General features: G+C 44.2%; 1 protein-coding gene across 1 annotated transcript in view; it reads right to left on the minus strand.

Annotated features, from left to right (window-relative positions):
• LOC144591016 (sodium channel protein type 4 subunit alpha-like) overlaps nucleotides 1-26,480 on the minus strand; it is a 78,631-nt gene that overhangs the window by 31,637 nt on the left and 20,514 nt on the right. Inside the window, exons 4-7 of the mRNA XM_078395363.1 lie at nucleotides 12,810-13,229; nucleotides 9,686-9,706; nucleotides 7,525-7,645; nucleotides 5,153-5,307 (exon numbers count right to left, since the gene is read on the minus strand). Coding sequence (XP_078251489.1) covers nucleotides 5,153-5,307; nucleotides 7,525-7,645; nucleotides 9,686-9,706; nucleotides 12,810-13,229 — 717 coding nt within the window. The remainder of the gene's footprint in view (nucleotides 1-5,152; nucleotides 5,308-7,524; nucleotides 7,646-9,685; nucleotides 9,707-12,809; nucleotides 13,230-26,480) is intronic.

The following is a 26,480-nucleotide window of genomic DNA, read 5'->3' on the forward strand; positions in this document are numbered from 1 at the left end:
AAGACCCAAATTAAGACATTGTACAAATACACAATTAATTAGTTTAGTTTAGAGACACTGCGCGGAAACAGGCCCTTCGGCCCACCGAGTCCGCACCGACCAGCGATCCCCGCACATTAACACTATCCTACACATACTAGGGACAATTTTACATTTACCAAGCCAATTAACCTACAAACCTGTACGTCTTTGGAGTGTGGGAGGAAACCGACGATCTCGGAGAAAACCCACGCAGGACACGGGGAGAACGTACAAACTCCGTAGTCAGCACCCGTAGTCAGAATCGAACCCAGGTCTCCGCGCTGTAAGCACTGTAAGGCAACTGCACCGCCCTTGTTAACTTCTTAACAAAATACTAATGTGCTGTTTAAGCTGCAGGGAATGTTCATACCATCACCTTGTCTCCACCATGCTAATGTTGGCACTGCATTCCCTGAATGAGGGAATATCAGCACTCAGAGCTGTTGATTGACAAGGAATTTGATGGATTGTTCTGTGTCTTTCTACACAATGCAAATAAAAATTACAGGTCAACTATTGCAGTTGTGAAACTTGACCAGACACCAAGTGGGACCTCAGGGACTGCAAGAGATGGCAAATGCTGCAATCTGGAGCAATAAATAGCATGCGGGAGGCACTCAGTGGGGGGGAAGAATGGATGATGTTTGATGCCTAAACCTCGCATATTCCCGATGCAGAGTTTCGACCCAAAACGTTGACCATTCTTTTCCACAGATGCTGCCCGACCTTTGAATTTCTCCAGCAGATAGAGACAAAATGTTGGAGTAACTCAGCAGGTCAGGCAGCATCTCTGGATCCAAAACGTCACCTATTTCCTTTTCTCCAGAGATGCTGCCTGACCTGCTGAGTTACTCCAGCATTTTGTGTCTATCTTCGGTTTAAACCAGCATCTGCAGTTCCTTCCTATATGAATGCCTCCAGCATATTGTTTGCTACCAGGTGGGACCTTTGTGGGCAAAGCTGAAGGTGGAGAAGCAAAGAACTGCAGATGCTGGTTTACATAAAAATGGCACAAAGTGCTGGAGTAACTCAGCGGGTCAGGCAGCATCTCTGGAGAACATGGATAGGTGACATTGCTGGTCGAGACCTTCAAATTGATTGTGGTGGGGGGGCAGAGAAAGCTGGAAGGAACTAAAGATGATGTGTACCAAAGCACACACTGCTTCATCCTTCTGGGGACAGAGCTTGCTGCTCTGGCAAATGCACGGAGAGACAGAGCAAGGAAAAGGCCATGGGCCTGCAATCCTAGAGAGTCAGGGGGCGGAGGTTAGTGGAGTGGCCATTACTAAAGAGAAGGTACAAGGAAAACTGAAAGGTTTGTGAGTGGATAAGTCACCTGGACCGGATCGGATGTACTGCACCCCAGAGTTTTGAAGGTGATGGCCTCAGAGATTGTGGAGGCATTAGTTGTGATATTTCAAGAATCAATATCACTTGTAAGAATCAATTAAAAAGGATGAAGTTACGCAGTACTGAGAAGTTCACGATAAAATAGGCCGGTCAGCATGGTTTTGTGAAGTGAAGATCTTGCCTGACAAACCTGTTGGAGTTCTTTGAGGAAGTTTACAGGAGGACAGACAGAAGGGAGGCTGTAGATGTTGTTTACCTAGATTTTCAGAAGGCCTTCGATGAGGTGCCGCACTTCAGGCTGCGAGGGAAGACGAGAGCCCATGGTATTGAAGGGAAGATACTAGCATGGATAGTGGGTTGGTTGGATGGCAGAAGGCAAAGAGTTGTAATAAGAGGAGCTTTTTCAGGTTGGCTGCCAGTGACTAGTGGAGTTCCGCAAGGGTCGGTGCTGGGGCCGTTTCTCTTCACGGTGTGTATTAATGACTTGGATAAAGGGATTGAAGGCTTTGTGGACAAGTTTGCAGATGATGCTAAGATAGGTGGAGGGGTAGGCAGTGTAGAGGAAGCAAGGACACTGCAGAAGGACTTGGACAGGTTAGGAGAGTGGGCAGAGAAGTGGCAGATGGAATTCATTATAGCAAAGTGCAGAGTCATGCATTTTGGTAATAAGAATAAAGGTGTAGATTATTTTCTAAATGGAGAGAGAATTCAGAAATTAGAGATGCAAAGGGACTTGGGAGTGCTGGTGCAGGACTCCCAAAAAGTTAATTTGCAAGTCGAATCGGTAGTAAGGAAGGCAAATTAAATGCTAGCATTTATATGAAGAGGACTGGAGTACATAAGCAGGGATGTAATGCTGAGGCTCTATAAGGTGCTGGTCAGGCCGCATTTGGAGTACTGTGAGCACATTTTGGCCCGATATCTGAGGAGGGATGTGCTGGCTCTGGAGAGGGTCCAGGGGAGGTTTACAAGAATGATTCCAGGAATGAGTGGGTTAACATATGATGAGCGTTTGACAGCACTGGGCCTGTACTCACTGGATTTCAGAAGGTTGAGGGGGGACCTCATTAAAACTTACAGAGTAATGAAAGGCATAGAGAGAATGGATGTGGAAAGGATGTTTCCACTGGTGGGAGAGTCTCGGACAAGAGGTCGTAAACTCAGAATTAAATGGCACTCTTTTGGAAAGGAGGTGAAGAGGAACTTCTTTAATCAGAGGGTAGTTAATCTGTGGAACTCATTGCCACAGAGGGCTGTGGAGGCCAAATCAATGGATATTTTTAAGGTAGAGATAGACAAATTCTTGATTAGAATGGGTGTCAAGGTTTTTTGGGAGAAGGCAGGAAAATGGGATTAGATGGCAGAGATCAGCCACGATTGAATGGCGGAATATACTCAATGGGCCGAATGGCCTACTTCTACTACTATAACGTGAACTTATGAGTCGATGCCAACCACAACCACACATTTACAATAATGCTACCATGTTTGTTCACTCCATTTTCCTCACCAACTGCCTCCAGATTCAACCGCTCACTATATACTAGGGGCAATTTACATTGGCTATTCGACCTACCAATCTGCACGTCTTTGGGATGTGGCGATAAATAGGAGCATAGAAAGAAAGTGCAAACTCGACACAGAGAGCATGGGCGGTCAGGATTGAACCTGTCTCTCTATCACTGGGAAGCAGGAGCCCTCTTAACTGTGCCAGTGTGCCAACCATTTGTTCAATTTTTGTTAAACTTAGCTCCCAGTTTAAAAGTGGTTGATCCAAAGTGCTGGAGTTACTCAGCAGGGTCAGACAGAATATCTGGAGAAAAAGGATAGGTGATATTTTGGGTCAGGACCCTTCTTCAGACTGAAGAACCACAATCAGTCTGAAGAAGGGTCCCGATCCGAAACGCCATCCATCCATTTTCTCCAGAGATGCTGCCTGACACGCTGACTTACTTTGTGTCTATCTTCGGTATAAAGCAGCATCTGCAGTTCCATTTTGCACTGTTTAAAAGTGGTACTCTGTGGCTGTGATAGAATATTAGTTAAGATGGAGAATGAGATGCAGATCAATGGATTATTTTGTCCTGAATGGTCTGCATTTCCAGTCTGTTGTAGGATCTGAATAAGTCCATGAATCTTGGACTTGATCTTCTAGACTGTGGAAGGTCTTTGGAAAGTTGACTTGCTCATCACAGAATAACCGGCATTTGATTTGGTCTTGTCGCAGTTTGGTTTCTTGTCAATGGCTATTTCAGTAGTTTTAACATCAAATAACATTCAGTAGTTTTAACATTTTCTCCTGTGGAAATGGACATTTCCCCGTCCAACAGGAGCATTACATGAAGACGGGCGGTCACGGTGACGCAGCGGTAGAGTTACTGCATTACAGAGAATGCAGCGCCGGAGACCCGGGTTCGATCCCGACTACGGGTGCTGTCTGTACGGAGTTTGTACGTTCTCCCCGTGACCTGCGTGGGTTTACTCCGAGATCTTTGGTTTCCTCCCACACTCCAAAGACGTACAGGTTTGTAAGTTAATTAGCTTGGTAAATGTAAAAATTGTCCCTAGTGGGTGTAGGATGGCGTTAATGTGCGGGGATCGCTGGTCGGCACGGACCTGGTGGGCCGAAGGGCCTGTTTCCGCGCTGTATCTCTAAACCTTCAACACTTATTTCATGTCAGTTGCAGAAATCACATCATTCACACAGGCAAGTGCCCAACTAATCCTCTGGAGTGATGTGGGCAAGACCACTAAGATGTTTCACATGGAGAAAGCTCTATCTTTAATCATTGACTGCTGAAATAAACAGCACTCTGCACTTCAATGTCTCAGCTTGGAAGTATGAAGAATGTGGTTTGATTTCATGAATGTCAAAATGTAACAACTTCCCTAAACCTCAAAGAAAAATGTTTATCCTTCGTTTATTTTGTAGTTTATCCAATTTAAATCACAGATTAGCAAATCTGGCATGACATTGCCAATTTAAATCACAGATTAGCAAATCTGGCATGACATTGCCAATTTGCAAGAAATTGCACAAAAGAACTAAGATATAGAATGTGAGGTGTGATGGCTCTTTTGCAGAGAAGATTTAGGAGGATGTTGCCAGGACTTGAGGGCCTGAGCTATAGGAAGAGGTTGAGCAGGCTAGGACTTTATTCCTTGGAGTGTGGGAGGACGAGGGGCAATTTTTTCGAGGTGTACAAAATCATAGAAACATAGAAACATAGAAACATAGAAAATAGGTGCAGGAGGAGGCCATTCGGCCCTTCGAGCCAGCACTGCCATTCATTGTGATCATGGCTGATTATCCACAATCAGCAATCATGAGGGGAATAGATAGGGTAAATGCACAGGGTCTTTTTCAGAGTTGGGGAATCAAGAACCAGAAGACATGGGTTTAAGGTGAGGTGGAGGAAAGATTTAATAGGAATCTGAGGGGTAAGCACACAGGGAGGTGGATGTATGGAACGAGCTGCTGGGGGAGGGAGTTGAGGCAGGTACCTTTACAACATTTAAGAAAAATTTGGACAGGTACATGGATAGGACAGGTTTAGAGGGATATGTGTCAAATGTGGGTGAGTGGGACTAATGTAGATGGGGCAATATTGGTTGGCATGGGCAAGTTGGGCTGAAGGGCCTGTTTCCATGTTGTATAACTCTATGACTATGATATTATATGTCATCGTGTGAAGCAATTAGGAGCAAACTAACAGCTTTTACTTTCTGTCTGTAGCTTTAAATTCAACCTAAATTTCAGCTTAAAGGAGTTGCAGCTTACCAGAGCACCACTACTGAGCAAGATCATGAAGATGATGAATGATTCAAACCAGTTGTGCTCCACAATCCTGAAGCAGGTTTTCCTCAAGGTCCACCACATCTTCCCCCGTTCACTCGTGACATCAATATCCAGGCAGGGGCATGTTCTCAAACAGCCTGCACAAGGACGAAATGGTGCAGGTTTTATCCCTACAGTTATCGGGCTATAACACACTACAACCTCCAATAAGCTCTGAACCATGGACTTGGGACATTGGTGTTGTCTTTTTACACTATTATTGTTTGTCTGTTTTTTATGTGTACGTTTGTGTGTGTGTATGTGTGTATATATAATAATAATAATAATAATAATATTCATTTATTGTCATTGCAACGAGTACAATGAAATTAAAAAATAGCCAATCCTGACGGTGCGTACAAACATATATGCAATAAATGCAAAAACAAATAAATACATAAATACAATTATATTAAGTACAAAACATTATGACCACTGATAGGCGAAATGAATAACATTGATTCTCTTGTTACATTGACACCTGTCAAGGGGTGGGATATATATTAGGCAGCAAGTGAACAGTCAGTTCTTGAAGTTGATGCGTTGGATGTAGGAGAAATGGGCAGGAGTAAAGACCTGAGCGACTTTGACAAGGGACAAATTGTTATGGCCAGACGACTGGGTCAGAGCATCTCTGAAACGGCAAGGCTTGTGGGATACTCCCGGTCAGCAGTGATGAGTACCGACCGACAGTGGTCCGAGGAGGGACAAACCACAAACCGGTGAAAGGTGTTGGGCGCCCAAGGCTCATCGATGTGCGAGGGCAACGAAGGCTATCTCGTCTGGTCCGAACCAACTGTGGGTAGAAGACAAGCCAATGGAGGGAGTGTGATGCTCTGGGCAATGTTCTGCTGGGAAACCCTGGGTCCGGCCATTCATGTGGACTTCAATTTGATACGTGTCACCTGCCTAAACATCATTGCAGACCAGGTGCACCCCTTCATGGCAATGGTATTCCCTAATGGCAGTGTCCTCTTTCAGCAGGATAATGCGCCCTGCCACACTGCACACATTGTTCGGGGATGGTTTGAGGAACATGATGAAGTGTTCACGGTGTTGCCCTGGCCTCCAAATTCTCCAGATCTAAATCTGATTGATCATCTGTGGGATGTGCTTGATTGACAAGTCCGATCCACGGCGGCTCCACCTCGCAACTTACAGGACTTGAAGGATCTGCTGCTAATGTTTTGGTGCCAGATACCACAGGACACCTTCAAGGGTCTTGTAGAGTCCATGCCTCGGCGGGTCGGCGCTGTTTTGGCGGCACACGGAGGACCAACAGCACATTAGGCAGGTGGTCATAATGTTTTGGCTAATTGGTGTATGTATACGTGTGTGCGTGTATGCATATGTGTGTATATATACACATACATATATATACACACATTTGCATACATACATACACACACACATATATATATATAGCATAAGAAAATAACTACAGATGCTGGTACAAATCGAAGGTATTTATTTATTCACAAAATGCTGGAGTAACTCAGCGGGTCAGGCAGCATCTCGGGAGAGAAGGAATGGGTGACCTTTCGGGTCGAGACCCTTCTTCAGACACATGTATATATATATATATATGTGTGTGTGTGTGTGTGTGTGTGTGTGTGTGTGTGTGTGTGTGTGTGTGTGTGTGTGTGTGTGTGTGTGTGTGTATATTTATATATATATATATATATATATATATATATACACACACACATACACGCACACATACGTACACATAAAATACACATAAACACCAATTAGCTGAGAAAGGCATCAGTTCAATTTCATCTCTGATACATAACATGGAAACTGCATGATATGCATAAATTCAGTTCCCCAATCTGCAGACGCGACATTGAAATACAATGACCATTCACAAGAAGATAGACACTAAGTGCTGGAGTAACTCCGTGAGACTGGCAGCATCTCTGGAGAGAAGGAATGGGTGAAGTTTCGAGTCAAAACCCTTCTTCAGACTGAGCTGACTTTGCTCAGCTTGAAGAAGGGTCTCAACCCAAAACATTCCTTCTCTCCAGAGATGCTGTCTGTCCCGCTGAGTTACTCCAGCATTTTGTTTCAATCTTCGGTTTAAAGCAGCACCTGCAGTTTCTTCCTGACCATTCACAAGCGTAGCAAATGAATAGCTGTTTGATTCTTGTGGATCAATATAAGGGCAGACCGTGAATTGGAGCCCATTGTGTTAAAAATGGAGAGTGTGAAATCAGGATTGCAAATAAGGCAAAGCTACTTGGAATTCCAGTGCCATTGGTTATGGGTCTCCCCTTTCTTGCTTCTCTCCGTTTTATTTTCTGGTACTTTACCTTCTGTTAAACACACCACCGGTTCATCGGTTTCAGGGGCCTCTTCTTTAACTTCCTCCTCCACATCTTCAACTTTCAGATCAACAGTACTGCACTGGGAAGAATCAATGTTCACTTTTATCTGTTCGGGAACCAAAAAGCAATACATCAGGTAATGGAAACATCAGGATGAGGAGCAATAGAACTCAGGTAGCACGAAGGTGGGTTATGATGACATGTTCAAGCAGAAAGATGCCCACTTCAGGGGCTCAACTAGCAGCTGAATTCCTGCATTTTTTGACAATTCTGCAAGGTTTCCAGCAATTGTAATTATTTCTCAGTGTGATTAAGCATGAATTGGTCTGCTTGTGTAAAGATTCTATTGCTCTAGGGCGGCACGGTGGCGCCAGCAGTAGTGTTGCTGTCTTACAGCGTCAGAGATCGGGTTCGATCCTGACTATGGGTGCTGTCAGTACAGAGTTTGTATGGTTTCCCCATGATGGCATGGGTTCTCCGCGGGTGCTCTGGTTTTCTCCCACACGCCAAAGATATACTGGTTTGTAGTACCAGTGTGTGTGGTTGGTGCAGACTCGGTGGGACCAAGGGCCTGTTTCTACACTGTATCTCGAAACGAAACGAAACTAAACTAAACTAAACTAAACTAAACTAAACTAAACTGAACTAAACTGAACTAAACTAAACTGTAGAATGATGAGAAGCACAGACAAGGTCGGCAGTCAGAACCTTTTTTTACTCAGAGAGTCGTGGGTTTGTGAAACATGCTACTAGGGATGGTGGTGGAGGGAGATATGAGAGTGGCATTTTAGAGGTTTCCAGATAGACGCATTGATATGCAGAGAATGGAGAGATATGGATCACAAGTAGGCAGAGGGGATTAATTTGGCATCATGTTTGGCAATGGTGGGCTGGTAGATCCATTCCTATCACGGTGTTCCGTGGCTGATTGGCGGGTTGCATTTGCCGCCTGTGGCCGGGGTTCTGGAATCCTGGCACGGCCGGAGTCGGCAGATCCGTTCCTTAGCCGACTCCTACTGCCGACTTTGCAGGCCAGTGTTTCAGTCCCCCCAAGGCTGTGATCTCTGTTGGTCCAGCAACACGGATAATACGGCAAAGCTCTGGAACCAAGGGTGCCGGAAAATCAGTGGTGGATCTGTATACAGTTGGCATTGTAGAAATGAATGTGGCTGCACGACTAGGCATGCCACCTCTACGTTAAATTATTAAAATGTGGTCTCATCACTCACATCAAGTGATCCCATTATAAAGAAAGGTTCAGAGTAGATAAAAGGAACTGCAGATGCTGGAATCCTGAGCATAAAACACAAAGTGCTGGAGTAACTCAATGGAATCAGGAGAATCTGGATAAGCGACGTTTCAGTTTGGGGCTATTTTATCTGATTGAAGTACGGTGAAGAAGGTTGAACAGTAAGAGATAGGTAGATACAGACGAGGGGGATTGATTGGAAGATGGGTAACAAAGGCCGGATATGAAAATGAGCCAAATGGATGTGAGATAAAGATCTGTGGGATTCATGTCCTCAAGACATTGCCACAAGGATCACAGCCAGCAAATTATATCTGAAATGCAATCAGTATTATTATTCAGGCAAACGCTATGATGTTTTCAAGAGAGAGTTAGATATAACTCTTAGGGCTAACGGAATCAAGGGATATGGGGGGAAAGCAGGAACGTCGTACTGATTTTGGATGATCAGCCATGATCATATTGAATGGCGGTGCTGGCTCGAAGGGCTGAATGGCCTACTCCTGTACCTATTTTCTATGTTTCTATGGTGTATAGTGTTGCATCTTGACAATACATCAGCACATTGCTCAGTGTCAAAGCCTATCTATATAATAGTAAATAGACAGTAAATGCTGGAGTAACTCAGCGGGACAGGCAGCATCTCTGGAGAGAAGGAATGGGTGACGTTTCGGGTTGAGACCCTTCTTCAGTCCATCAGAATAATGGTGTTTGTCTTTGGCTCTGTACCTGTGTTGATATGCAGGTGCGTGTGTATGTGTGTGGAATGCATTTTGCTCGCATGCATCTCGAGCAATTCCTCTTTTATTTACTGCTTCACGAAGGTAAAAAAAAAATTACAAATAAAAGAAAATAAATCATCTGAGAATATATGAAATATTTAATCTTAAAAAATACAGGTTTGATCAGCTCATCTTTCTTTTTAAATAAATCCAGATCCTGTTTAAAAAAAAAGAAAATTATTTTTGCAGTTGTCATATTGAAGCTTGACATATTATTTTTCTTACAGTAAGCGTAGGAGAGAATCAATTCCTGGTTTAAAGCCTCAACTATCTCAGTTTACACTAGTTGAGAGGATAGATTAGATGTCCAAACCTGATGCTGCACTAACATTGACGTCTGCAAGACTGGCCAAGAAGTTCTATTAGCTTGGAGGTAGACACAAAATGCTGGTCAGGCAGCATCTCTGGAGAGAGGGAATGGGTGACGTTTCGACCCTGCTGAGTTACTCTAGCATTTTGTATCTACCTTCGATTTAAACCAGCATCTGCAGTTCTTTCCTACACACTTTTATTAGCTTGGTCTTTGTCTGTTCTGAAGAGTTTGGATTCAATAGACAATAGACAATAGGTGCAGGAGTAGGCCATTCAGCCCTTCGAGCCAGCACTGCTATTCAATGTGATCATGGCAGATCATTCACAATCAGTACCCCGTTCCTGCCCTCTCCCCATACCCCCTGACTCTGCTATCATTAAGAGCTCTATCTAACTCTTTCTTGAAAGCATCCAGAGAATTGGCCTCCACTGCCTTCTGTGGCAGAGAATTACACAGATTTAAAACTCTTTGAGTGAAAAAGTTTTTCCTCATCTCCGTTCTAATTGGCCTACCCCTTATTCTTAAACTGTGGCCCCTGGTTCTGGACTCCCCCAACATTGGGAACATGTTTCCTGCCTCTAGCGTGTCCAATCCCTTAATAATCTTATATGTTTCAATAAGATCCCTTCTCATCCTTCTAAATTCCAGTGTATACAAGCCCAGTCGCTCCAGTCTTTCAACATTCGACAGTCCCACCATTCCAGGAATTAACCTAGTAAACCTACGCTGCACTCCCTCAATAGCAAGAATGTCCTTCCTCAAATATGAAGACTAAAACTGCACATAGTACTACAGGTGCGGTCTCACTAGGGTCCTGTACTACTGCAGAAGGACCTTTTTGCTTCTATACTCAACTCCTCTTGTCATGAAGGCCAACATTCCATTGGCTTTCTTCACTGCCTGCTGTACCTGCATGCTTACTTTCAGTGACTGATGAACAATGACACCCAGATCTCTTTGTACTTCCCCTTTTCCTAACTTTCCGAACTTCTATTATTTTTCCTTATTAAATGTCAGAGTGATTGATTGAATGAAAGATACAGCATGGAAATAGGCCTTTCGGCCCACCGTGTCCATGCTGGCCATCATTCACCAGTTCACACCAGTTCTATTCTATCCCATATTCTCCCATCCGCTACACACTAGGAACAATTTACAGCAGCCAATTGACCTCCAAACCCATACGTCTTTGTGAAATAAATCAAAAGTAAAACAAAGTGGCATCAAGCTAGTGATATACCACAAGACTGGAGATTTTTTCAGGAGCCTGCAGCAGAGGACGACAAAATATTATGATTATGGAAATAAAACTGACATTGATATCGAAATGAATAGCAAGAATTTCTGTGGGTGTAGAACCAGCAAGAGGGTAGTTAGTGTAACAGTTAGACTGCTCAAGAGTGCGACTGAGGAGGTGATAATGGTTAATTTAGACCAATATGTTGCATTGAGACCAGATGGCATCCATTCAAGGGAGTGTAATGGAGATATAGAGGAGCTATTGGTAAGTGGAACTGCGAGATTACCAGCAGATTGGAAAACACAAAAGTTCAAGAAGGAAGAGAGACTAGTATGCCAGTTAACATATGTCATGGGAAGGCGCTGGAGAGAGTCTGCAATCAAGCAAATTGCTACTATCTTAGAAACCTTTAGTATAATCTACACTTCACACTTCCTCAGAAAAGCAGCCAACGTAATCAAAGGCTTGTTCCACCTTTTCTATACCTTTACCTGCTCCCTTCAGAGACAGAAGGTACTGAAGCTTGAAAGTGCACACCACCAGACTCAGGAACTGCTTTTTCCCCTCTGTTATCAGGCTTCTGAATGGTCCTTCCATAAACTAGGGCACTGTCCGATTCACCTCTACCCCATCGTAGACATTGGACTTTGTTATAGAACTGGTGCGTTACAGTGCTCAGAACTAGATTCTGCACTCTGTATCTTCCCCATCACTCCACCTATTGGACTTGAGTTTGACATGATTGTATTTAGGTGCAGTATTATCTGATCTGTATACAAATGTTTTTTTGCTGTACACGTGAAAATAATATATGTAAAATTGTAAGTTCTCCCTTGTGTATGTAGGATAGTGCAAGTGTGCAGGGATCACTGGTCAGCCCGGACTCGGTGGGCCGAAGGGCTGTTTCCATGCTCTACTAAATTACTAAATTAAACTGAACTACTTTTCTCCAAACCACAGGTTTACTGCACTGGAATCAGCTGAATAACCCAAGATCTTCATGCTCTTTCTTGGGGCCTCAGGGATTGTGAAAACTAGTGATGGTAGTCAGTAGATTCTGGGTGGGAAACATCATACTACATTATAGAAAGTGGAACTTGAATGTTATAATGGACCAAGGGTCAAACTCAGTGAGAGGTCCTCTTCTAATCTACATACCATCCACCCATCCCATCCACCCATCCCATCCACCCATCCCATCCACCCATCCCATCCCATCCACCCATCCCATCCACCCATCCCATCCACCCATCCCATCCACCCATCCCATCCACCCATCCCATCCACCCATCCCATCCACCCATCCCATCCACCCATCCCATCCACCCATCCCATCCACCCATCCCATCCACCCATCCCATCCACCCATCCCATCCACCTATCCCATCCACCAATTAAAATTGTATGTGTAAGGGAGAAAACTATATACATTTTGAAGAATGGTCTCAACCCGAAACATCACCCATCCATGTTCTCTCAGGATGCTGTTTGACCTGCTGTGTTACTTCAGCAGTTCGTGTGGTTTTTTTTTGTAAACCAGCATCTGCGGTTTCTTGTTTCTATATGTATTTATTATTTTGCAGAGTGCAGAGTTTTCATTCAAAAGGTGGTTTGTGCTCAACATTATATCAATGGGTTTGTGAGTGCGTGTGGGAAACGTACACCCCCAACCACACTGCTTACCACGTTGGTATCCTCGGTCTCTGTATCGGAGCTTTGGTCATCGTATTCAGCATCAGATTCACCTTCAGCAATGGGGACTCGAACAGTCAGGTGTGCGTTGGCCAGGATGCCATCTTGGTGCACCCCTTTCCTCTTGGTCACCCCATCAAGCTTAGACCTCTCATCTTTTTTACTCTCTGGGTCCGTGTGGTTAAAATCAAGAAACCCGTCTTTAGATGGAGAAAAGTCCTCCAATTGTTTATCGTCCTGGACAGATTTTTTCCTTCGAAAGATGCCGAGAAAAAAATCTTTGACAAAGTCTTTGCCTCTGTTAATTCTGTTGATTGCAATTTGTAGGTTATTCATTTCATTGTCGTCATCAGATGCCGAGAGGTTATCTGCGCTGAAGGAGCTTAACAGCAAGGCCAGGAAGAGGTTAAGCACCTGCAGATGAACATTTAGCCATTCATTGTCACATTCTTATCATTAATATAATCAGCTCAAAGGAGAGGGGGAAATGAATGGGAGCTACATTGCATAGAGTACCCAAAGGATTTGAAACATAATGAGCATACAACTCTTTACAGCATTATTTTTCCAATTATCTTTCTAAAGCAAGCAACTTACCCAATTTCCTCTGACTGTAATGGGGTGGACAATGGGGTGGACAATGATAATGAATAACTTCTTGTTTCCAGAGGGAAATCTATTGATGCCTGTAACGAGCAAATGCAGCCATTGATCCCACCCTAAAATGTGACTGTTTGACCCAAAGACCAAGGCAATGCTTTCTGCTTTTGTTTAACCTGCTGTTGAATTTAATGGGCCAGGAGGCGTCGTACTGCTTTATGCTAATGTTTCATCAGTGAACAAATCTTAAACATCAGTCACCTTTTGAGTCATAGTCACAGAAACAGGCCCTTCAGCCCAAAGTCCATGCTGACCAAGAAGCCCATCTACTAGTCTCATTTGCCCGTGTTTGGCCCATATCCCTCTGAACCTTTCTCATCCACATATCCGTCCTGGTGGCTTTCAAATTTATAGTACCTGCCTCAACTACCTCCTCTGGCAGCTCGTTCGTTATACCCACTTTTGTAAAGTTCAGATTTATTCCTGTTGATGGGAGAAGATTCTTGAATTTATCCTTCAGCCTTGTGGTGTATATCCAACAGCCCACAAGGACAAGACCCAAAACTCATAACGAGTATATTTGGTTCAGCAAATAAACCAAGAGAAGTGTCATCATACCAATTTGACTGCTTGCCATTTCACTGAGGTGTGAGGCACAGGTAGACTGCAGAAATAGTGCAGCAACTAATTTATAGCACCCATTGAGAACTTACTGCCTTGTTAATTGTTGAGTTCTTCTTGGTAGTGAAACATTTAGTTGTATCAAATAGAACCCTCACTTCTCTATGGAAACTCAGCACACCAACCTTCTCTATGCAACCTCAGCATGCCTTCCTTAGAAGGCGTTAGAAGTTCGGCATGTCCCCAACAACTCTCACCAACTTCTACAGATGCACCATAGAAAGCTCCATCCAAGACCACGAGAAATTGCAGTGAATTGTGGATGCAGCCCAGACCATCACACAAACCAACCTCCCTTCCTTAACTCAATTTATACCTCACGCTGCCTCAGCAAGGCCTGCAGCATAATCAAGGACGAGTCGCACCCTGGCCACTCCCTCTTCTCCCCTCTCCCATTGGGCAAAAGGTACAGAAGTGTGAAAACATACACCCCCAGATTCAGGGACAATTTCTTCCCAGCTGTTATCAGGTAACTGAACCATCCTACCACAACTAGAGAGCAGTCTTGAACTATTATCTACTTCATTGGTGACTCTCAGACTATCTTTGATCGGACTTTACAGGCTTTTTATTCCCTTATCCTGGATCTGTACACTGTGAATGGTTCAATTCCAAATCACGTATTGTCTTTCTGCTGACTGGTTAGCAGGTAACAAAACCTTTTCACTGTAACTCGGTACATGTAACAATAAACTAAATGAAACTAAACTAAACCAGATTCCCACATGATACATAGGAATCCGGTACACGATTTGAACCATTACATCCTATCAGACCCCTTCACGTTTTCCACATTTTGTTAAGTTACAGGCTTATTTTAAAATGGATTAAATTCTTTTTTTAATCATCAATCTACACACAATACCCCATAATTAAAAAAGTGAAGACAGGTGTTTAGAATTTTTTGCAAAGTAATTAATAAGAAATAACTGAAATATCACATTTACATAAGATTCAGACCCTTTACTCAGTACTTTGTTGAGGCACCTTTGGCAGCGATTACAGCCTCAAGTTTTCTTGGGTATGACACTGCAAGCTTGGCACACCTGTATTTGGGTAATTTCTCCCATTCTTCTCTGCAGATCCTCTCAAGCTCTGTCAGGTTGGATGGGGAGCGTCGATGCACAGTTATTTTCAGGTCCTTCCAGAGATGTTCGATCGGGTTCAAGTTCAGGCTCTGGCTGGGCCACTCAAGGACATTCACAGACTTGTCACGAAGCCACTCCTGTGTTGTCTTGGCTGTGTGCTTAGGGTCATTGTCCTGTTGGAAGGTGAACCTCCGCCCCAGTCTGAGGTCCAGAACGCTCTCGAGCAGGTTTTCATCAAGGATCTCTCTGTACTTTGCTCCATTCATCTTTCCCTTGATCATGACTAGTCTCCCAGTTCCTGCCGCTGAAAAACATCCCCACAGCACGATGCTGACACCACCATGCTTCACCGTAGGTATGGTATTAGCCAGGTGATGAGCGGTGCCGCTTGGCATTCAGGCCAAAGAGTTCAATCTTGGTTTCATCAGACCAGAGAATCTTGTTTCTCATGGTCTGAGAGTCCTTTAGGTGCCTTTTGGCAAACTCCAAGCGGGCTGTCATGTGCCTTTTACTGAGGAGTAGCTTCCGTCTGGCCACTCTACCATAAAGGCCTGATTGGTGGAGTGCTGCAGATATAGTTGTCCTTCTGGAAGGTTCTCCTATCTCCACAGAGGAACTCTGAAGCTCTGCCAGAGTGACCATCGGGTTCTTGGTCACCTCCCTGACCAAGGCCCTTCTCCCCGATTGCTCAGTTTGGCCGGGCGGTCAGCTCTATGAAAAGTCCTGGTGGTTCCAAAGTTCTTCCATTTAAGAATGACAAGGGCCACTGTGCTCTTCGGGACTTGCAATACTGCAGAAATTGTTTTATACCCTTCCCCAGATCTGTGTCTCGACACAATCCTGTCTTGGAGGTCTACAGACAATTCCTTTGTCATCATGGCTTGGTTTTTGCTTTGACATGCACTGTCAACTGTGGGACCTTATATAGACAGGTGTATGCCTTTCCAAATCATCCAATCAAGTTAATTTACGACTAGTGGACTCCAATCAAGTTGTAGAAACATCTCAAGGATAATCAATGAAAATAGGATGAACATAAGGTCAATTCTGAGTGTCATAGCAAAGGGTCTGAATACTTATGTAAATGTGATATTTCAGTTATTTCTTTTTAATATCTTTGCAAAAATTTCTAAACACCTGTTTTCGCTTCTTCATTCTGTGGTAAATTGATGATAAAAAAAAAAGAATTTAATCCATTTTAAAATAAGGCTGTAACGTAAAAAATGTGGAAAAAGTGAAGGGGTCTGATACCTTTTTGAATGCACTGTATAGGCGAGACCAAGTGCAGACAGGGTTTTCACTGATCGTTTCACTGAACACCTTTGCTCAGTCCTCCTCGGCCTATGTGATCTCCCAGTTGCCAAACACTTTAACTTCTCTTCCCAATCCTACACTGACCTTTCTGTCCTGGGCCTCCTCCACTGTCAGAGTGAGGCCAAATGCAAATTGGAGGAACAGCACCTCAAATTTTGCTTGGGAAGCTTACAACCCAGCGGTATGAATATTGATTTCTCTAAATTTAAGCAACCCTTGCATCCCCTATCTCTCTGTCTTTCCCCCAACCTAGTTGACTGACTAATTTCACTGTGGTCTTGCTTTATTTCACTGTTTGTGTCCACTGGGTATTACCTCCTCAGCCAACAATGGGCTCCACCTTTCCTTGATCATCAGTGATTTGTTCTTTTCATACATTTCATTCATTTGTTCTTTGTACCTTTTCATATCTCTCATTTCCCTCTCCCCTGACTCTCAGTCTGAAGAAGGGTCTCGACCTGAAATGTCACCTATTCCATTTCTCCAGAGATGCTGCCTGACCCTCTGAGTTTAGTTTAGTTTAGAGATACAGGCCCTTCGGCCCCGACCAGTGATTCAATCATATTAACACTACCTTACACACACGAGTGACAATTTTACATTTATATCAAGCCAATTAACCTACAAACCTGTACATCTTTGGAGTGTGGGAGGAAACCGGAAATCTCAGAGAAAACCCACGCAGGTCATGGGGAGAACGTACAAACTCCGTACAGACAAGCACCCATAGTCAGGATCAAACCTGAGTCTCTGGCGCTGTAAGGCAGCAACTCTACCGCTGCACCACTGTGCCGCCCGAGTTACTGCAGCATTTTGTGTCTATCTTTGGAAGTATTTTTCCCTGATCTAAAGTAGACATGCCCCTTTGCACCACACAATACAATACAATACAATACAATACAATACAATACAATATATCTTTATTGTCATTGTACAGGGGTACAACGAGATTGGGAATGCTCACAAAAAGCATTGGGCTAGCTACTGCCATACTCTGCGTCAGTACCTGAGTTTAGGCAGCTTGCATTGGCACTGTTACATCTGCAGCAAATAGTGTATGGTTGAGAACAGAGACGAAGCAAGAGGTAGAGCAAAGACTGAGGCTCTCAAAACAATAAACTTCCTACCAGAGGGATCAGAAGCCTGAGAATTAAGACTGATCCCACACTTTCTAAAATAAATGTAATAAAGCATTAGATTATCCTGGTCAGCAGGGTATTTGCAGTTTTCTATGTACAGTAGAGTCATAGTTTCACAGCATGGAAACAGGCCTTTTGGCCCAACTTGCCCACACCGGCCAACATGTCCCATCTACACTAGCCTGCCTGCGTTTGGTCCATATCCCTCTAAACCTGTCCTATCCATGTACCTGTCTTAAACGTTTAGGGCCAGTACAATGTATTTTTGTGAATGGTCTTACCTACATTGTTTAATTCTTATTGAAATATTATCGTCAATGTTATGTGTGCACCACGTAGATACAAAGCCAAGTGAACTAAGCTACTGGTACAGAAATGGAACTGAGTGCAATGTGGTGAAAGCTGCAGCAGATAATTGTCCTAACCCCTTGCTAGTATGTTGCAATCAATAGAGTACTGATTGATAGAGAGTACCTTCGCTTGAACCCTGCCGAGCAGATGACATTCCAAGGGCGTGATTAAATTGCTGCTGACTCTAATGGAATCCATGTGGAACCAGAGAGGATTGCTTGTGTACTTCCTTCACCCCTGCTAATGGCTGCCTTGCACCACCGAACCATCTCTGCAGAAAATCTCAGCTAACTTCTCCATCAGGTCAACCCGCCTTTAGATGCAACAGCAGGAAAACGACTTTTCCGTTGCTTCTGCACGCGAGTGGAGGTATATTGGGAAAAGGTATTAACAGCTACCCAGCATCACGTAGCACTTTGGCTCATATTATGTAGTCAGAAACGAGCCTTAAATAAACCGATTGCATCATATCCGTAAATATTTATCCTAGACTCTTGCATTAAAGACACCTTTCCAGCGAGAATCATAACTTTATACATGGTGTCAATTGTGCCCTGTATATCCTGTGTTTAGTGTGAAACACAGCAACAGAACTAAAATTGGGACATGTGAGGCAGCAAACTGCACACGAACGGCAAATTCCTGTATACTGGCATATACGGGACAGCACCACTGCCTTTCTTGGAAGTGACTCAGGATGTCAAAGCCCTGCACTGATTTCCTGAATACGTCCACAATCAGAGCAACTAGGAAAAGGAAACCTATAAAAGGATTCCTTCACTCGAGTTTGGAACGAGTTTACATGTTTTGTAATGAGAACATGTGGGTCCGGAAAGCAACAGAGCCTTGGCACTGAGCCATGCCCACACACTGGCACCGAGCCATGCCCAGACACTGGCACTGAGCCATGCCCAGACACTGGCACTGAGCCATGCCCAGACACTGGCACCGAGCCATGCCCAGACACTGGCACTGAGCCATGCCCAGACACTGGCACCGAGCCATGCCCACACACTGGCACCGAGCCATTCCCAGACACTGGCACTGAGCCATGCCCACACACTGGCACCGAGCCATGCCCACACACTGGCACTGAGCCATGCCCAGACACTGGCACCGAGCCATGCCCACACACTGGCACTGAGCCATGCCCAGACACTGGCACTGAGCCATGCCCACACACTGGCACTGAGCCATGCCCACACACTGGCACCGAGCAACAACCATTAGCACTTTGAGCAGGCAAAGGAAGGTTTAAGTTTCCGACAGCTTCTGCCCAGACCAAATTCATCAGCTGCTTTCATTTGGAGCTAGTAGTTGATTTATAAATATATATTTCTCTCATTTACAATTGATCTCTTTTTTATTTTTAGGCTGGACTTTGGGTTCATCATTGTGAGCTTGCTTAAGCTCGGAGCTGGAGTGCATCAAACCCTTTGTGCCCAAGGGGTAATATTCTGACCTTAGAAACATAGAAAATAGGTGCAGGAGTAGGCCATTCGGCCCTTCGAGCCAGCACCACCAATCAATATGACCAAGGCTGATCATCCAAAATCAGTACCCCGTTCCTGCTTCCTCCCTGTATCCCTTGATTCCGTTAGCCCTAAGAGCTATATCTAACTCTCTCTTGAAAACATTCCGTGAATTGGCCTCCACTGCCTTCTGTGGCAGAGAATTCCACAGATTCACAACTCTCCGGACTTTGTACTGCTGGCAGTGTGGGCTGAGCAGGCACACTACACCATGGACTGAGTAGACCATCCCACTAGGGTCTCCACTCATTCATCAATTCATCTAAAACGGCCTATAAACACTCAGCTCCCACCTCACTGGACTTTGCATTCAGTGGCTGTTTCTTGCAGCTTCCACCAGGTTTAAAGAGGCTCCACCATCAGATTCTCCTTCTCCTCCCCTTTCCTTTCAATTTTCATCTGTGACTCGCTGATCGGCTCTTCTGTTGCCATCAACTATTCCCCTTCTCCTTCCTGTAGCATTTCTATGCACCAGCAAAGCTGGGCACCTGTCTTTAATTTAGTTCAGTTTATAGTCACATGTACAGAGGTACAGTGTAAAGCTTAGGTTGTGCGCTAACCAGTCAGCGGAAAGACAATACATGATTATAATCTAGCTATCCACAGTGTACAGATACATGATAAGGGAATAACAAGAATAACGTTCAGTGCAAGATAAAGTCCATATGGTCTAATCAAAGATAAGGCAAGAGACTCCAATGAGGTAGATAGTAGTTCAGCACTGCTCTCTAGTTGTGGTAGGATGGTTCAGTTGCCTGATAACAGTTGGGAAGAAACTGTCCCTGAATCTGGAGGTGTGCGTTTTCACACTTCTGTACCTCTTCCCTGGTGGGAGAGGGGAGAAGAGGGAGTGACTGTAGTGATACTCATCCTTGATTATGCTGGTGGCCTTGCCAAGGTAGTGTGAAATGTAGATGGAGTCAATGAAAGGGAGGTTGGTTTGTGTGATGGTCTGGGCTGCGTCCACAATTTTCCTTTTCCACCACCCAGGGATCAAAACTTTCCTTCCAGGTGAAGCAGCGATTATTCTGCACGTTTGATCTAATATGCAGCACTCCTCTGTAATGGAGAACCCAACACATGTTGGCTGTTCCATCAATCTACTCCGCCATTCAATCATAGATGATCCACAGTGTCTTTCCCTCCTAACCCCATTATCCTGCCTCCCCACAACCCCTGACACCTGTACTAATCAAGAATATGTCAATCTCCACCTTAAAAATATCCATTGACTTGGCTTCCACAGCCTCATGTGACAATTAATTCCACAGATTCACCACCCTACGACTAAAGAAATTCCTCCTCATCTCCTTCCTAAAAGAACATCCTTTTGTTCTGAGGCTATGACCTCTGGTCCTAGACTCTCCCACTAGTGGAAACATCTTCTCCACATCCACTCTATCCAAGCCTTTCACTATTCGATAAGTTGGTCTGGAAATTCAATCACAATGTGCTGTTTACTTCAGCATTAGGTGATTGAAATGTTCTTTCGATGGAATGAATTGCCATCTTAGTGATAAAAACCCACAAATTGCCGGAGTAACTCAACGGGACAGGTGGCTTCTCCAGAGAACATGGACAGGTGGTGTTTCATATTGGGATCCTTCTACCTGACCCGAAACATCATCTATCCATGTTCCCCAGAGATGCTGCCTGACGTGCTGAGTTACTCCAGTGCTTTGTTAACTAGCATCTGCAGCTGACAACTATATTCACCATTTTGTATCTTTCCCTTGGTTCTACCTATTGTACCTCTGTTTGGCTTGATTGTATTTATTTTTAGTATTATCTGATTTCATTGGACAGCGTGCAGAACAAAGCTTTTCACTGTACCGCGGTACACATGTCAATAAGAAACCTAACTACATGGAGCAACTCTAAGATTCCAGTTACCTGTTAATCTACCCTGCAGATTGTGGACCTGTTAATCTACCCTGGACTGTTTTTAATAAAGCCAAGTAAACTTGAGGATCAACTTCATGTTCATCAGTTATAGGAGCAGAATTAGGCCATTCGGCCCACTGTTTATTCCGCCATTCAATCATGGCTGATCTATCTTTCCCTCTGAATCCCATTCTCATGCCTTCTCCCCAAAACCCCTGACATCCGTATTAATCTAATATCTGTCAATCTATGCCTTAAAATACCGAGTATGAAGGAAAAAAACTGCAGATGCTGTTTTAAATCGAAGGTAGACACAAAAAGCTGGAGTAATTCTATGGGTCAGGCAGCATCTTTGGAGAGAAGGAATGGGTGACGTTTCAGGTTGAGACGTTTTGGTCTGAATAAGGGACTCGACCCAAAACATCACTCCTTAAAAATACTTGACTTGACCTCCACAGGATCACCACCCTCTGAAATTCCTCCTCATCTTCCAAAAGATACGTCCTTTTATTCTGAGGCTGTGCCCTCTGGTCCTAGACTTTCCCACCAGTGGAAACATCCTCTCCACATCCACTCTATCCAGATCTTGGAATTTCTTGTAATTGTGGGGAAACTGATTGGAGATAATAGATAATAGACAATAGGTGCAGGAGTAGGCCATTCGGCCCCCTCGATCCAGCACTGCCATTCACCGTGATCATGGCTGATCATCCACGATCAGTATCCCGTTCCTGCCTTCTTCCCATATCCGTTGACTCTGCTATCTTTCAGAGCTCTATCTAACTCTCTTGAAAGCATCCAGAGAATCAGCCTCCACTATCTTCTGAGGCAGACAATTCCACCGATTTAAAACTGTCTGGGTGAAAAGGTATTTCCTTATCTCCGTTCTAAATGGCCTACCCCTTATTCTTAAACTGTGGCCCCTGGTTCTGTACTCCCCCAACATCGGGAACATGTTTCCTGTCTCTAGCGTGTCCACACAATACTCCAGGTGTGATCTCACTAGGGCCCTGTACAACTGCAGAAGGACCACTTTGCTCCTAGATTCAACTCCTCGTGTTATGAAGGCCAACGTGCCATCAGCTTTCTTCACTGCCTGCTGTACCTGCATGCTTCCTTTCAGTGACCGATGTACAAGGACACCAAATCTCATTGTACTTCCCCATTTCCTAACTTGACAACATTTAGATAATAATCTGCCTTCCTGTTCTTACCACCAAAGTGGATAACCTCACACTTATCCACATTAAACTGCATCTGCCATGCATCTGCCCACTTACACAACCTGTCCGAGTCACCCTGCAACCTCATAGCATCCTCCTCACAGTTCACACTGCCACCCAGCTTTGTGTCATCTGCAAATTTGCTAATATTACCTTTAATCCCTTCATCCAAGTCATTAATGTATATTGTAAATAGCTGCGGTCCCAGCACCGAGCCTTGCGGTACCCCACTAGTCACTGCCTGCCATTCTGAAAGTGACCCGTTAATCCCTACTCTTTGTTTCCTGTCTGCCAACCAATTTTCTATCCATGTCATTACCCTACCCTACCCCCAATACCATGTGTTCTGATTTTGCCCACTAATCTCCTATGTGGGACGTTATCAAAGGCCTTCTGAAAGTCCAGGTACACTACATCCACTGGCTCTCCCTTGTCCTAGTTTTCCTAGTTACATCCTCAAAAAATTCCAGAAGATTAGTCAAGCATGATTTCCCCTTCGTAAATCCATGCTGACTTGGACCGATCCTGTTACTACTATCCAAATGTGCCGCTATTTCATCTTTTATAATTGACTCCAGCATCTTCCCCACCACTGATGTCAGGCTAACTGGTCCATAATTCCCTGTTTTCTCTCTCCCTCCTTAAAATGTGGGATAACATTAGCTACCCTCCAATCGACAGGAACTGATCCTGAATCCGTAGAACATTGGAAAATGATCACCAAAGCATCCACGATTTCTAGAGCCACCCCCTTAAGTACCCCCCTGGGATGCAGACCATCAGGCCCTGGGGATTTATCAGCCTTCAGTCCCATCAGTCTACCCAACACCATTTCCTGACTAAAGTGAATTTCCTTCAGTTTCTCTGTCACCCTAGGTCCTCTGGCCACTAATACATCTGGGAGATTGTTTGTATCTTCCTTAGTGAAGACAGATCCAAAGTACCTGTTCAACTTGTCTGTCATTTCCTTGTTCCCCATAATAAATTCACCTGTTTCTGTCTTCAAGGGACCCATATTTGTCATAACTATTTTTTTCCTCTTCACATACCTAAAGAAGCTTTTACTATCCTCCTTTATATTCTTGGCTAGCTTACCTTCGTACCTCATTTTTTCTCCCCGTATTGCCTTTTTAGTTATCTTCTGTTGTTCTTAAATTTTACCCAATTGTCTGGCTTCCCACTCATCTTTGCTATGTTATACTTCTCCTTTATTTTTATACTGTCCTTGACACCCCTTGTCAGCCACGGTGGCCTCTTACTCCCCATTAGAATCTTTCTTCCTCTTTGGAATGAACTGATCCTGCACCTTCTGTATTATTCACAGAAATACCTGTCATTGTTGTTCCACTGTCATCCCTGCTAGGGTCTCTTTCCAGGCAACTCTGGCCAGCTCCTCTCTCATGCCTCCATAGTCCCCCTTGCTCAACTGTAATACTGACACTTCCGATTTTCCCATCTTCCTCTCAAATTGTAGATTAAAACTAATCATATAATGATCACTACTTCCTAATGGCTCCTTTACCTTGAGTTCCCTTATCAAATCCGGTTCATTACACAACACTAAATCCAGAATTGCCTTCTCCCTGGTAAGCTCCAGTACAAACTGCTCTAAGAATCCATCTCGGAGGCACTCCACAAACTCCCTTTCTTGGGGTCCAGTACCAACCTGATTTTCCCAGTCTACCTGCATGTTGAAATCTCCCATAACCACCGTAGCATTACCTTTGCTACATGCCAATTTTAACACTTGATTCAACTTGCACCCCATATCCAGGCTACTGTTGGGGGGCCTGTAGATAACTCCCATTAGGGTCTTTTTACCCTTTCAATTCCTCAGTTCTATCTACAATGACTCTACGTCTTCTGATTCTATGTCACCCCTCGTAAGGGACAGAATTTCATTGCTCACCAACAGAGCGACCCCATCCTTTCTGCCCACCTGTCTGTCTTTTCGATAGGTCATATACCCCTGAATATTCAGTTCCCAGCCCTGGTCCTCTTGAGGCATGTTTCTGTAATTGCCACAACATCAAACTTGCCAATGTCTAACTGAGCCTCAAGCTCATCCACTTTATGTCTTATACTTTGCACATTCATATACAACACTTTCACTCTGGTATTCACCTCCCATCTCACTATTGTCCCGAACCTTACTCCCTTCTCGAACTTTCCTTCCCATTAATTCGGGAGTCTTTCGTAACTTTTCCTGTACTCTCTTCCCCTTTAACTCCATCTTTATACTCCCAATTTGTCAACCCCTGCCCCCCTGCTATTTCTTTTAAACCCTCCCGTGTAGCACTAGCAAATCTGCCTGCCAGAATATCGGTCCCCCTCCAGTTAAGGTGTAACCCGTCCCTTTTGTACATGTCACCCCTACCCCAGAAGAGATCCCAGTGGTCTATAAATCTGTGAGTGGGGGTGAGTCAGTCACATGCTGGGGGGGGGGGGGGAGGGGGGGGGGTGGTGGAGAGGGGTGCCAAGGATAAATACTGTTTTGGAACTTGCCCTCCAATATCTGTCCAGCTTTGCACAATATACAATGGTATTCCAGGAAGTGATTAATGGTAGACACAGAACTGCAGATGCTGGTTTTCCAAAGAAGACACAAAGTGCTGGAGTAACTCAATGGGTCAGGCAGCATTTCTGGAGAACATGGCTAGGCGACGTTTCGGGTTGGGACTCTTCTCCAGTCTGAAGAAGGTTCCCGAACTGAAACATCACCTATCCATGTTCTCCAAAGATGCTGCCTGACCTGCTGAGTTACTCCAGCACTTTGTGTCTCTTTTTGTGATTAATGACAATTGATTCTGGGATCATTTGGGCTAATTTCTTCCTTAGTTCCCCAAAAGATGTTGCACATGGAAAGAAATATGGACATGGTGTTAGATAGGCTGGCGTAATCACACTGGGACAGGGCAGTGAAATGTTCTGCAACTGTTTCTTCTGGCAGTTCATTCCACCGAAAGAACATTTCAATCACATAATGCTGAAGTAAACAGCACAAGTGATTGAATTTCCAGACCAACTTACCCAATAGTGAAAGGCCTGGATGGAATGGATGTGGAGAGGATGTTTCCACTAGTGGGAGAGTCTAGGACCAGAGGTCCTTTAGGAAGGAGATAAGGAGGAATTTCTTTAGTCAGAGGGTGATGAATCTGTGGAATTCTTTGCTACAGGAGACTGTGGAAGCCAAGTCAATGGATAATTTTAAGGAAGAGATTGACAGATTCTTGATTCGTATGGGTGTCAGTGGTTATGGGGAGAAGGCAGGAGAATGGGTTTAGGAGGAAGAGATAGATCGTCCATGTTTGAATGGCAGAGTAGGCGGATGGGCCGAATGGCCTAATTCTGCTCCTATCGCTAATGAATTTATGAAATTATGAACCAATGTTTTAATTAGTTCAGTACAGAAAAGGTGAAATGTAGTTTTAGGCATTGCACATAGTTCACAGTTCCTATAATATGCTCTACCATTCTTTGAAAATTCATTCTTTCCGGGAATGAGGGAGACCTGGGTGGATGGGCAAATCTTGTGCAGGCTGGACTGAGCTACATAAGGCTTTTAAATTAAAGTGATCTCCCATTTATTTCACAACCATGCCAATTATCCCTAAACTACAAGGAAAAAGCATTATTTAACCACAATGGTGCACAACGCAATAAACACTCGGCACTTGAAGTAAAATCTCCTCTATACTGTCGCGTCACACACTCCCAGCACAAAGACTGGATGGGTTAGACAAAGAATGAAGCTCCCTCTACACTATCCTGTCATACATAGAGTCAAAGAGACATATAGCATACGAACAAGCCCTTCAGCCCAGCTCATCCATTGCCAACAATGGCACTAGCC

The sequence above is a fragment of the Rhinoraja longicauda genome, unplaced genomic scaffold (assembly GCF_053455715.1).
Source record: "Rhinoraja longicauda isolate Sanriku21f unplaced genomic scaffold, sRhiLon1.1 Scf000490, whole genome shotgun sequence".
Classification (NCBI taxonomy): domain Eukaryota; kingdom Metazoa; phylum Chordata; class Chondrichthyes; order Rajiformes; family Arhynchobatidae; genus Rhinoraja; species Rhinoraja longicauda.